Here is a 14380-nt window from a genome sequence, read left to right as displayed (position 1 = left end):
TAGACATTGGCAGTGGCGGACTGAAGGGCCCACGGGGGAATGCAGTGGTAGGGGCCCATGCTTAAAGGTTGTGGTGATCCACCAGAGGGGGTGTGGTGAGCCATCATAGATGCTTGGCTAACCAATGGGCAAATCTTGGTGTACTTTCTATAGAAGGGAACCAAGCCCCCATGCTGATCAATGTTCCTGGTAACTGACCATCTAATGAGTAAAAATCTGTAATTTGAGGTCTGGAACCTGACACCTAGAGAAGGGAGGTAGGCCCACAGGCATTGGGGCCCACCGGTCCCATTATGCAGTGGTTCCCAAACAGGTGCCGCAGGACAATTGCAGGGGTGTCATGGGTTGGTCGTCCGGGAACAAATCAAATTATATTATGCTCAACGTGAGAGGCAAAACCAGTGCTAGTAGCCGCCATTTATAACATATGTGGACAAACAGAAGCGCAACCCTGTCTATCACCACAACTGAACCCAAGGATGACAGATAATCATTTTTGCTGAATTTCTCAATAATAAACTTTTGTCCTAGGGGGTGCCGTGAAAGAATTGCTGATAATCTAGAGTGTCTGGACTCAAGAAAGTTTGGTAACCACCAGGGATGTAACTGGGCTTTTCTGCTCCGGCGCATGACATCATGCGGAAAGGGGTGGGCAGCGCCGGGGATTAAAGCACTGACCGGAAGATCCTCAGGATGCTTCGGGTGGCACTGCAGCAGTGATTCTGGCTGGAGGGTGCCGTTGAAGGCACCCTGCCAGTCAGATATAGGGGCCCTGGGTGAGCAGCGGTAGACACCCCTAGTTACGGCCCTGGGAACCACTACCCTAATGTATTGTACCATCTGCTTCTTCCATCTTGGTGTGATGGAGAATAGATGCTGTCATCTTTCAGTCAGCCCCCACCACTGAGTCACAAACCCAGCATCATTGAGGTTCAATAAAGGGTAAGAGTAGTTCAAGTTACTCAGATGAATCTGGTAATGTTGACGCAATGACGCGGTGGGGGCAGATGGACAGAAGATGGAAGCTGTAGTGGTACAAACTGCTAAAGAATTTTGCGGATGTAACAGTCATACAAAACCCAAAAAAAAAAAATCACAAAAATCTACTTTAACTTTATGAGGCCGATTTAATTAGCCATGATCAGACTGCGGCAAACTCTCTGCGATCCAGGTTCAGAAGAATAGGTTCAATTAAATTAGAAATGTCAAATTGCAGCTGTCCAGCAGGTATTAGGCGTGTTACCTCTATAGTAAGCGATCTATGTGAAGTGCATGAAAGACTGGGGAAATCATCCTGAACCCCAAAAATCTGTCAAAATAAGAAAGTAAGTGGCTATAAGGAAAGAGCAGGAGACTGTTAGTGGCCATAAGGAAAGTGCAGGAGGCTTTTATTGGCCATAAGGAAAGTGCAGGAGGCTGTTATTGGCCATAAGGAAAGTGCAGGAGGCTGTTATTGGCCATAAGGAAAGTGCAGGAGACTGTTATTGGCCATAAGGAAAGTGAAGGAGGCTGTTAGTGGCCATAAGGAAAGTGAAGGAGGCTGTTAGTGGCCATAAGGAAAGTGCAGGAGGCTATTGGTCATCAGGAACCATAAGGAAAGTGCTGGAGACTGTTATTGGCCAAAAAGAAGGTGCAGGAAGCTGTAATTGGCCAAAAGAAAAGTGCAGGAAGTGGTTTTCGGCCATAAGGAAAGTGCATGAGACCTAGTGGCCATAAGGAAAGTGCAGGAGGCTGTTATTGGCCATAAGGAAAGTGCAAGAGGCTGTTATTGGCCATAAGGAAAGTGCAAGAGGCTGTTATTGGCCATAAGGAAAGTGCAAGAGGCTGTTATTGGCCATAAGGAAAGTGCAAGAGGCTGTTATTGGCCATCAGGAAAGTGCAAGAGGCTGTTAGTGGGCCTTAAGGAATTTCCGTGTTTTGTTCCCCGAGCCACTTAGTTATCACTTTTGCCTCATGGCAAGGTGCTCCATCATGCTGGAAAAGACATTGTTCGTCACCAAACTGTTCTTGGATGGTTGGGAAAAGTTGCTCTTGGAGGATGTTTTGGTACCATTCTTTATTCATGGCTGTGTTCTTAGGTAAAATTGTGAGAGAGCTCACTCTCTGAGAAGCAACCCCACACATGCATGGTCTCAGGATGCTTTACTTCTGGCATGACACAGGACTGATGGTAGCGCTCACCTTTCCTTCTCTGGACAAGCGTTTTTCCAGATGCCCAAAACAATCAGAAAGGGGATTCAGAGAAAATAACTTTACCCCAGTCCTCAGCAGTCCAATCCCTGTACCTTTTGAAGAAAATCAGTCTCCCTGATGTTTTTCCTGGAGAGAATTGGCTTCTTTGCTGCCCTTTTTGACACCAGGCCATCCTCCAAAAGTCTTTGTCCTGTGTCATGCTAACAGGTAAGCATTCTAAGACCATTCATGTGTGGGGTTGCTTCTCAGCCAAGGGCAAACTCCAAGCATTGATTAGGCAAGAATGGGCGGCCATCAGTCAGTATGTGGCCCAGAAGTTGATTGACAGCATGCCAGGGCGAATTGCAGAGGTCTTGAAAAAGAAGGGTCAACACTGCAAATATTGACTCTCTGCATAAACTTAATACAATTGTCAATAAAAGCCTTTGACACTTATGAAATGCTTGTAATATTACTTCAGTATACCATAGTAACATCTGACAAAAAGGTCTAAAAACACTGAAGCAGCAAACATTGTGAAAACCAATACTTGTGTCATTGTCAAAACTGTTGGCCATGGCTGTACATGTCCCACATCATTACACCTCAACATGCATGTCACATTATTACACCTCAACATACATGTCCCACATCATTACACCTCAACATACATGTCCCACATCATTACACCTCAACATACATGTCCCACATCATTACACCTCAACATACATGTCCCACATCATTACACCTCAACATACATATCCCACATCATTACACCTCAACATACATGTCCCACATCATTACACCTTAATATACATGTCACATTATTACACCTCAACATATATGTCCCACATCATTACACCTCAACATACATGTCACACATCATTACACCTTAATATACATGTCACATTATTACATCTCAACATACATGTCACATCATTACACCTCAATATACAGTACGTCACATCATTACATCTCAACATACATGTCACATCATTACACCTCAATATACATGTCAAATCATTACACCTCAACATACATGGCAACACATCATTACGCCTCAACATACATTTCTCATCATTACACCTCAATATACAGTACGTCACATCATTACATCTCAACATACATGTCACATCATTACATCTCAACATACATGTCACATCATTACATCTCAACATACATGTCACATCATTACATCTCAACATACATGTCACATCATTACACCTCAATATACATGTGACGTTATTACACCTCGTTATACATGTCCACAATTATTACATCTCAACATACATGTCCACAATTATTACATCTCAACATACATGTCCACAATTATTACACCCAACTCTGCTTATCAGAGAAAGTGGTACAAAAATTGTCTTTATTGGACATATTGTAAAATGCAAACACCTTTAGCACATTATTCATTAGGGGGGTGCACTAGAGGTACCACACTGTGTTCTTACATTAAAGTAAGAACTTTTCAAAAGTTATCAGCAACTTTGGATTAGCAAACTAAAAGCAGTGATTTCTCCCTTTCCAAGCTGTGATATTCTAACATGTTTTTCTAATTGAATAGCAGAAAGTCGCAGCCGCAGGAACTAATTGAACGGCCCCTATGCCTAAGCAAATATAATAAGTGCCTGCTAAAGGCATGGAAAAAAACTTTGAAATATGCATGAGGTAATATTAATGCTGTTCCCTGTAGGAACTGGGTGTACTTTTATTTCCTTTCATTTGCTTTGTTTTTTGTCACTCAGTGTTCTGCCATATACTAAACGATTGGTTTACAGTTATGGGACCTTTTATCCGGAGACCTATTGTCTGGAACCTTAGACCCATTGTCTGGAATGTTACGTAAACTACAGAAGAACATTATGTTGTGCAGACACAGGTAATCACTAACTGCCTCATATCACAGTCACCATGACTAGCTCTGCTATATAAGATAATAAAGAGCACAATGCCAGCTGCAGTGTGGGGACTCAGAGCAATGACACACCAACATTCAGGGGCACTGAGCAAGGACAAACCAACACTCAGGGGCACAGAGCAATGGCATACCAACATTCAAGGGCACAGAGCAACGACACACCAACACTCAGGGGTACAGAGCAATGGCACACCAACACTCAGGGGCACAGAGCAATGGCACACCAACACTCAGGGGCACAGAGCAAGGACACACCAACACTCAGGGGTACAGAGCAATGGCACGCCAAAACTCAGGGGCACAGAGTAAGGACAAACCAACACTCAGGGGTACAGAGCAATGGCACACCAACACTCACGGGCACAGAGCAATGACACACCAACACTCAGGGGTACAGAGCAAGGACACACCAACACTCAGGGGCACAGAGCAATGACATACCGATACTCAGGGGCACAGAGCAATGGCACACCAACACTCAGGGGCACAGAGTAAGGACAATCGAACACTCAGGGGCACAGAGCAGTGGCACACCAATATTCAGGGGCACAGAGCAACCACACACCAACACTCAGGGGCACAGAGTAATGGCACACCAACACTCAGGGGCACAGAGCAATGGAACACCAATACTCAGGGGCACAGAGCAACCACACACCAACACTCAGGGGCACAGAGTAATGGCACACCAACACTCAGGGGCACAGAGTAATGGCACACCAACACTAAGGGGCACAGAGCAATGGCACACCAATACTCAGGGGCACAGAGCAAGGACAAACCAACACTCAGGGGCACAGAGCAATGGCACACCAACATTCAAGGGCACAGAGCAATGGCACACCAACACTCACGGGCACAGAGCAATGGCACACCAACACTCAGGGGCACAGAGCAAGGACAAACCAACACTCAGGGACTCAGAGCAATGGCACACCAACACTCTGGGGCACAGAGCAACGGCACACCAACACTCAGGGGCATAGAGTAAGGACAATCGAACACTCAGGGGCACAGAGCAATGGCACACCAATACTCAGGGGCACAGAGTAACCACACACCAACACTCAGGGGCACAGAGTAATGGCACCCCAATACTCAGGGGCACAGAGCAACCACACACCAACACTCAGGGGCACAGAGTAATGGCACACCAACACTCAGGGGCACAGAGTAATGGCACACCAACACTCAGGGGCACAGAGTAATGGCACACCAACACTAAGGGGCACAGAGCAATGACACACCAATACTCAGAGGCACAGAGCAAGGACAAACCAACACTCAGGGGCACAGAGCAATGGCACACCAATATTAAGGGGTACAGAGCAATGGCTCACCAATATTAAGGGGCACAGAGCAATGGCACACCAACACTCAGGGGCACAGAGCAATGGCACACCAACACTCAGGGGCACAGAGCAATGGCACACCAACACTGAGGGGACTCAGAGCAACGGCACACCAACACTCAGGGGCACAAAGTAATGGCCCCCTGACAGACGGGGGTCACAGAGCAATGAGCACCACTGATAGAGTACAGCAGGTTTGTCCCGGGAAAATTATGCAGACAGGTTTTGAAGAATCTAGTAACCACCTGGAAACCCTTTAGGGCCGCACTGTGTTGGCTGCAATTTCCCCTCTACATACTTTTCTGTGAACACTCACAGGTAGGATCTTGATACAGGAACGTGAATGACATAATACAGAAAAGTTATATGAATAACACACAGGAAGAGACTCACCGTTGCCTAGGGAAGAAACAGGAAACAGAGGCAAGTGGAGGAGTGAAAGGAAACTTGATTTAATTTGGACTCAATTGTTATATAAAGGAGAAAACATAAATTGTATAATGTCGTCATGACCCATGGCCATTTGTTAAGACATTTTAAGAACATTTTCATAGCTGTCTTTCACTGCTTGTGAATTAACCTCTTGAGTGAGACTCATCCTCAGCATATTAATCAAAAGTAAAATTGAGTAGTCCCACCTGGCCTCAGCATTGCAGTAGTTCTAACTGGGAATCCTCATATTATGTGTCTCCCATTGGTAATTACTGCTGGTGAGGGATGGAGGAGGAGGAGGAGGAGCAGACGAGGCAATGATGAAATCATCACACGAAAACGCAATAATGTCACCGAGTGCCGACGCTTATCCATACCTATAGACAAAACCCTCAAGAGCCAAGTGATGGGGGAAGAGAAGTTAAAGTGCCCAATCCGTCCCATCCTGGCACTCTGAGACTTGCGTGGAACCCTTAGAAGTTACCGTTTGGTAATAACTGCGAAAGTATAGGGATGATCTTGGTTTTCCACAAATGTTTAACTTTTTTATACAGTTAACAAGCTTCAACTCCTGCATAAATAATGGATACGGCCTCCCTAAATGGGTCTTCTCCACCCCTGCCCATTTATCTTAAACCAATCAAAATGTCAAGGAAGGACCTGAAGCAAGCAGTTCATGGGAGCAAACCCACCAACAGAACAGAGTTGAAGAGGTTTTGTACGGCGGAATGGGGTAAAATCCTCCAAGCCGATGCTCAGGACTAATCAACAATTACCAAAACTGTTTAGAAGCAGTTACTCCTGCACAAGGGGGTCAAACCAGATACTGAAAGCAAAGGTTCACATACTTTTGCCACTCACAGATATGTGATACAATATTGGATTATTTTCCTCAAAAAAACAAACAAAAAGAGCATGTCTAATTTTTTTGGTTCTCTTTATCTACTTTTAGGACTTGTGTAAAACACCCGCTTTAGGGGGATATCCGCAAATACAAATGCTCCTCACTTAACGACCAAGTTCCTTACCTACGAATCTGTCGCTAAGGGGGGAATTCAATTCAACACGAATTTAATAGCGCCAGGAGCGAGCTCCCGGAGCTATTCAATTCAGTGCGCTGTGTGGTCGGAGAATGCCGGTTCTCACACCTTAATAAGGGTGTTAAGGTGTGGTAACCGCCATTCTCTGACCAAAGTGCCGGGTGCGCGGCTGTTAGCGCCGTGCTATGCAGAAAAACAGCTGCGCTCCCAGCACTTTAGTCGGATTTCTCCACGCATCCCCTGGGGGGTGCAAGAAAAAATCCTTAGCGTGCCCAAACAGCGCGGTGTATTGAATAGCTCCGGGAGCTCCCTACCGCCGCTATTCAACATCGCACTGAATTGAATTCCCCGCCAAGAGAGGACGTATAGAGTGGCCGGGAAGCAGCAAAACCCGGGAAGAGGGTGACGCGCGCCTGTGTGTGCCTCACCTTCTCCCAGAGCGCGGCGATCCCCGTCCGTCCTTTCCAGACCAAAGGCATGCCTCCTCCCTCAGGGCAGGCAGGGTCTTCTGTGTGTCCCGCACTACAGCCATGACCCCTTTCGCGGCAGGGTCTGTCATCTTAGGTTTTTTGTATCCTGCAACTATTCTGGAACTGCAGTGAAAGCCACAGTTATCTGGTCTGAGTTCAGGTCGTGAGTCCAAGCAGTCGCTAAACAGGTAGGTCGTTACGTGAGGAGTATCTGTATTTTGTATCCCCCCCCAGATTAATTATGGAGGGACAGCAGCAGATCTCTCTGATATTTGCTGCCGTCCCTCCATTTCCGACAGAAGCCGCAACCCCCATAGGTTTCAATGCGGTCACATTTGGGAGCTTGGCACCCCCATAGCCAACGTAGTGCTGCTGTAACATATGGGCTACACATCGCAAAACTAACCGGAAGTGGTTTACGGAGGAGCCTGTCCCGGTGGGCAGGTCGCATTCAGTATGTAATCCAGGGATGGGGAACCTACTGCCCAGGGGCCGTATAAGGCCCCGGAATCATTTGGTGTGGCCCTCAGAGCTTTTTCCTGCTAGCCTCATCTGGCTAGCAGGGTGCCTAGAATGGCAATTTGCAGCCAGAATCCATGCAGCAGTGCTGCTCGGAGCGTCCTTAGGACGCTTCAGACGGTCACACCGCTGCCCTTACAGCTCTCCGAAGCATCCTCAGAATGTTCCGGGCATTGCTGTAATCATCAGCGATTGTGGGCCCGCCCATGTGTGACATCACACGGAGGGGTGTGGCCTGCACCAGGCCCGCGAATAATGTTATATATATCAAAATGGCCCTCGGCAGAAAAAAGGTTCCCCACCCCTGATGTAATCAATGATGAATGGGCCCCTATATGAGAACTATCCAAATACAATGAGAACGCCCGGCATGCATTAAGTTATTGAAGCGGCAAAGAAACAGATGTGACTAATGATCACTGTACTTTGTCAAACGAAGGCCCGTATTCAATTAGTTTCGCATACACGATAAAGTTTTGCCTGCCGTATTTTTCGCCTACATCGCAGATTTTAGCCGGGGAAACTTATCGTGTGCGCGTATCCGCGATTCGCCCTATTCAATTCCAAAAGACGCGAAAACGTAGACAAGCTAAGTCAGAACAGGCGGAAAGTGGTGTCAGAATCGGGGAAATCAGCCTGAAGCCCCCAAAAAGATGCAGAAACATTGGGGATCAAGGCAGTAGTGCCGGTTAGTCCTAATGAAACAGTTTGGGGTACTTAAGTTGGTACAATTGCCTCTAATTAGCGTCTTTGCACAAGTGGTGAAGAATGGCATTTAGCAGTTTTTTTGGCTGAAAATAAGTAGTCCTGGCAAATTTGGGGTACTTGAAAATGGGTGCAAACATATTTAAAAGTCGCTAAAGTGAAGTTTTAAAAAACACACCTTAAGCAAGCTCCTGCAATCAAAAAAACACCTCCCCCATACTTGCAGACCCCCCAAAAGTCTATTTCGCTGGTTTTAAGTTTGTACCCCCACTTTGCACATCCGTCCCATTTTCCAAGGTTTTATCGGGGTGTTCCTCACTTTTTTTTAGGGTTTTTTTTTATGCGGTTATCCATTTGGGGGGCTGTCCCAAGGGTGTCAAGTGGTTTCCCCACCTTTGCACCCCAAAATAGCGATTTTGCACTTTTTTTCTCCACCTATTCAGAGGCGAATCTTTTTCGCCTATTACATTGCATTATGTTTCCGCGTAGGCGAAAAGTGTTTGCAATTGAATACAAAGATGAGTTTCCGCCTGGCGAGAAATGGCAAACGGCGATACATTTTCGCGGATTCCGACTTTGCGTAGCTGATTGAACACGGGCCTAAATTGTCTGAGTGTCTCATGATGAATGTAGGTTTACTTTCCATTTATTATTTAAATGCAACGTAAACCATACGTTTGTATTAATACAAAATGGAGAAAAGCGATTATAATCAAACTATTTGCCATCCCTGTGACGTTTAACTTTTACATTGATCGGTCAATAAACCAGAGACCTGGCCGGTCGCATCGGAGATTTCAGAAGTAACATAACAATAGCAGACTGTTTCCCAGGGCAACCCGGGTAAGCCATAGGAAAGACACAAGTGTGGTTACAGCTAGCAAAAGTAAGGTGCAGCTCTGGAAATAAAAGTATATACATAAGATTTATTTAGCTTGCAAAGTGGACAATAATTTCAGAAAGATGTAAATCTCCTTTAATTCACATCTACAGAGAATCATACATGGGAAACAGGTTTTGTTTTACAATGTGTACAGTACATGTTATTTTAATAAGATGAGTGATGAGTATGACTCCCTGAACACTGGGGGTAAGAAGCACACACAACATTGCAATTTTGTTTCTCGGGTTATGATTGCTTATTCCTATAATTACAATTACGCTGCTGCAGGCATCACTGAAAAAACAGTTTTTACACATGTAATGTCTGTGTATCTGACAGAGGGATTCAAATCCCGGCAGCGCCAGCCCGACATGGAAGGAAATCCCGATCGTCTAGAAGGTAAGTATAAACTAACCTAACTCTACCCCCTAACCCTAACCCTCCTTTAGGGTGCCTATCCCTAACCTCCCCCCTGTGCCTAACCCTAATCCCCCCTCTAAGTGCCTAAACCTAACCCCCCCTTTCCCCGCCGCCTAAACCTAAGTCCCCCGGGGCGGTGCGTAACCCTAACCTTCCCCCGGGAACCCTAAATCTACTGACCCCCGCGGCTGTCCGCGCTCGGCATCCCTTCGATCGGGATACCAGGCGCCGGTCTCCCGGCGTAGGTTAGTTAACCCTGTAGTCTAGATGCCGGGGGTCGGCAATGTGACCGCCGGCATCATAAACGTATACCCGACAGAGACATTCACACTCACATCTACCTGCACCTCAGAACCTTAAACCTGGTTTGTTACTCTCATTACCCATTTCCATTATACTAAGGGCAAGACTTAAGCTGGGTACACCCTGGCAGATATATTGGGCGATCAATTGATCGGCCAATATATCTGGTGCCCGTCGGCCGGTGTGTACCAGCGATATGTCTGTGAACGACGTCATTCACAGACATATCACGTTGGTTGTGCTGCTACACAGCCGGTGGCAGATAAATCTCTCCATCGTCAGGTGTGTAGCAGCAGCCACGGGGACGGGGGGGCAGACCCGCCCGCCCCCCCCCCCACCTGTTCAGTTAACGGGGCTAATTGAATCCCGCCCTATATATCGAATTTATGATTGGATACTATATAAATGACCGGTGTATTCATTCCGCTGGGATTGCATTATCGTTTTAGAATTGCACTAAAAACATATGTCGAAATGCAATTACATATGACGACATGCATTTGTTACGAGCGTCTGGAGCTCACCGCCGGCATGGTCATTGTGCGTTCTGAGAACAGAACGTGACCGCCATGTCGGCAACCACTACCAACAGCGACAGTGCAGTCGGTGACATTAATGTCAGATGCTGATACATTAATTTTATGAGCACTTAAAACGCTGGTAAAATGCATGTAACAAACACCCACATGTTTGTAACATTCACAGACATTTACATGCATTGGACCCAAATCCTTGTCCTGCTGTTTGCCAGTCCACACACTTAAATTCCCCCCCATAACTGTATCCATCATGCGGAACAGCCCAGTGCATCAGCAATTGGTGCCAGGATTTATCCCAGTGCAATACAATGAACTGCAATAGTCTATCCACAAATTAATCCTAATGCCTGACTGAGAAAAAGATGAAGGAGATCATTTTTTTTTATATTTTTTTCCCCAGTTTAACCAGGTCGGTGTCCTGACGTTAACTGTAAATGACTTATCCCTTTTATAGCTGATTTTCCCCATTCCTCCGGTCAGCAACACCTTCAGTATGAGATCTGTTACATGTGAGACGCGGTCACTTCTATACTTATTCCAAGCAGGTCTTTTCTCGCCTGTAGAGTGTCATAACTAGAGTACACCCTGCCGCCCATTCAGTGCCCAGGAGGCAGCAACATTTCCAGCCAGTTCTCCCAGTACATTGCAAGTGATATAAGACAACTTTAATCCTTGGTACTATTTGATTTTGTCTATAGAACTTGTACTGCACGTGGGTGAAAGAAAGAAAAAACATGTGGAATTATAGATATCGTTTAAATATTGTCGTTTGAGTTTCCTCCCATCCGCTTTAGCATAATTATGTGTTTCAATGTCTTATGGGCGCTGCTCGGCGTTGGGAGCGGAAGGCAGAGCAGCCCTGTACCTTTAAAGCTCACAGGCGGAGGCCGGTTAACAGCATCACAGGACCAACTCTTATGGGGTGTTTATTTATTTATTTTTTTATTTATGTTTTTTTTTTCCAAACCCGCACATTGCAATATATACACGGAATGCCAAAAATAACAATTTATAGTTCTTTCTTACCTGATTAGCCATGTAAATTGTCAGTAGCCCCCTCCTAAAAGACAATAGCAGAAATTAAAACCTTTAGACAAGACACAGAAGACAATGGCTGCAGCACACATTGGGAAGATACAGAGAGACCACTGCGTTAGATGAAAACCAAGTTTATTCAGTAAAAGTAGCACAAATAAATTGTACATACATGTTCCAGGCCAGGATCCAAGTCAGAAAGTGATGGATCTGTGCCAGTTATACTTCCGATCTCCTGTGTTGTGCTAATAATGCTGAGATTAATACTCAGTACAGTATAACGAGCTTCTATGATAGCAGCCATTGTGCAGGTGTCGGACTCTGCACATGTGACTTACGCCGAACGCACTCGAGACGATATGTCGTCCGATACGGTGGATCGGACGACATATAGTCCACATCGGGCCGTGTGTACCCGCTATGTCGCTGACGATGCGCGTCATCGGCGATATCACCAGCGGGGTCCATGCTGCCGAACACAGCATTGCCCCCCTCTGTCGTGCCGTTGGCACCCCGCTGCATCCAGTCGTTATCGAGGTCGGTACACACTAGAACAGTAATGTGCCATTCTCAGTCAGATCTCCACATTATTATTACTATTATCATCGTTTATTTATATGGCTCCACAAGTGTTACGCAGCGCCTTACAAAGTACATAACCAACAAAAGTGACTTACAGTACAATACAATACAATGCAGGACAAGGACAAGGATAATATACATTGATACATTGGTGGCCATAACACCCAATTAAGCAACAGAGGATAAGCAGCCAAGTGTTAGGTGTCCTAGTGGGGAGCAAGAAGTAGATGAAAACAAAGTGAGGAGAAGCACAAGTAGTTATCACTGTGTGGCTACGGGGCATTAGCAGGTAGGATAAGTGACACGAGGGCATGTCACGGGCAAGCTGACGGAATTGCGAGCTACGCAGAGTAGAGCGTAAGCAGCGGCCCGGTCGCTTTCAGTCGGAGCTCCTGCACCAAGAATAGGGTTGGAGCACATGCATTTGAATGATAATGGTGATTGATTCCACCAGCCAAGGAATGGGGGCAGGGCGGTCACATAGAAAAGGCCGACTCGAAAATTGCTTTTTGTCTCATTTGAAGATCCAGATTTGACAGGAAGAAAATGAGTCTAATCTGAAGGTCTCATCTGTTCAACAAATGAGCTTGTGAGTACTCTTATTCATCAAAGGGAATGCAAATGCATTCAACGAGGCATGTAATAACACTTCTATCCATATCACTTCTAACATCAATTCATTTTTTTTACTATTCATAATTAGAACTTATAATCAATATGTTGTAGACTAAAGGCCCCCATACACGGGGCGATAAAGCAGGCCATCCGACTGATTGGTGCGATTTGCCTGCTATATCGCAACGTGTATGGCCCTGATGTCGGGCCGAGTGCGCTCCCGTGGGGTCATACATCGTACGATCTTTCGGAAGGACCAATCGATCCGGGGATGCGATGCTGCGATCCCATGGATTGTTATGCGGGAGAGGAGAGCCATCATATCAGGCGGTCGGCCACCCGATCGCACCGTGTGTGCGGACCGCCCGATATGTGGGACGACGGATCCCCTGTCGCCTTGCACGGTGCCATCGCACCATGTATGGGGGCCTTAAGAGAAATGTGGTATTTATTAGTTAATTCTATAGTGCCAGCATATTCCATTGTACTTGGTATTAAGAATCCCCTACTGTAAATTATAAAGGGATTAATAAGACACTGAGGAGTTCCATAGCCATATAAAGGCATGAGGCTGCAGACGGTGCTTTTATACGGGATGCAGTCAGGAAGCAGACGGTTGAAATACCGACCGCTGGCTTCCCGACTGTCTAATCCCGGCAGGGGTCTAATGATAGGCAGCAAAATCCCGACCCCTATCATTATCCCTACGTCGGGAGACCGACACCCGGCATACCGAACAAAGGTAAGCCGGGTGGCGAGCGCGGACAGCCGCGGGGGGGAGGGTTAGGTTGGGGGGCTCCGGGGGGGACTTAGGGTTAGGCACCCCCCCGGGAGCGTTAGGGTTAGGCTAGGGGAAGGGGGGGGGTTAGGGATAGGCATCCCCGGGGGGAGGCTAGGGTTAGACACCCCCCAGGAAAGGCACTTAGGGGGGGTTAGGGTTAGGCACCCCTACTTACCTGAATCCCCTGTCGGCCGGTGGTAATACATACTGATTCCCTTTTATACAGGTCATGGATCTATGGGGAGTCTTCTAATATCAGTCATTTGTAATAAATGTACAGTAGGGAGGTGCGTAATTCCTTATAATAAACTGAAATGATGACAGCTGAACACACTGATGATAAAAACTGCTGACATCAGTGCTCACTGCTTATACAGTTCTAGCTTAGCCTTTCACAGCTTGTCTCTGATAGCTAATACAATCTGGAGATGGCGCTAGCAGCTATTTGCCATGTAAAGAGCCATCAGATAGCGTAGAGGGACCCCTTCAGGATGCTCCCTTTCATCCCAGCCACCACCGGAGCCTGTGCTAACTCATGGTCACATGTGCTCCGAGTATAGAGCCAGGACAGGACACGGAGGTGGAAAGAGTAGCTCTTACTA

At 46.4% G+C, this 14380-nt stretch overlaps 1 protein-coding gene across 1 annotated transcript in view; it reads right to left on the bottom strand.

Moving 5' to 3' along the window:
- The window catches only part of TMEM135 (transmembrane protein 135), a 340734-nt gene that overhangs the window by 221807 nt on the left and 104547 nt on the right, over positions 1–14380 (bottom strand). Inside the window, exon 4 of the mRNA XM_088449045.1 lies at positions 11792–11825. Coding sequence (XP_088305171.1) covers positions 11792–11825 — 34 coding nt within the window. The remainder of the gene's footprint in view (positions 1–11791; positions 11826–14380) is intronic.

The sequence above is a fragment of the Taudactylus pleione genome, unplaced genomic scaffold (assembly GCF_031769625.1).
Source record: "Taudactylus pleione unplaced genomic scaffold, aTauple2 ptg000478l, whole genome shotgun sequence".
Taxonomy (NCBI): domain Eukaryota; kingdom Metazoa; phylum Chordata; class Amphibia; order Anura; family Myobatrachidae; genus Taudactylus; species Taudactylus pleione.
This window is presented reverse-complemented; position numbering and strand designations above follow the sequence as displayed.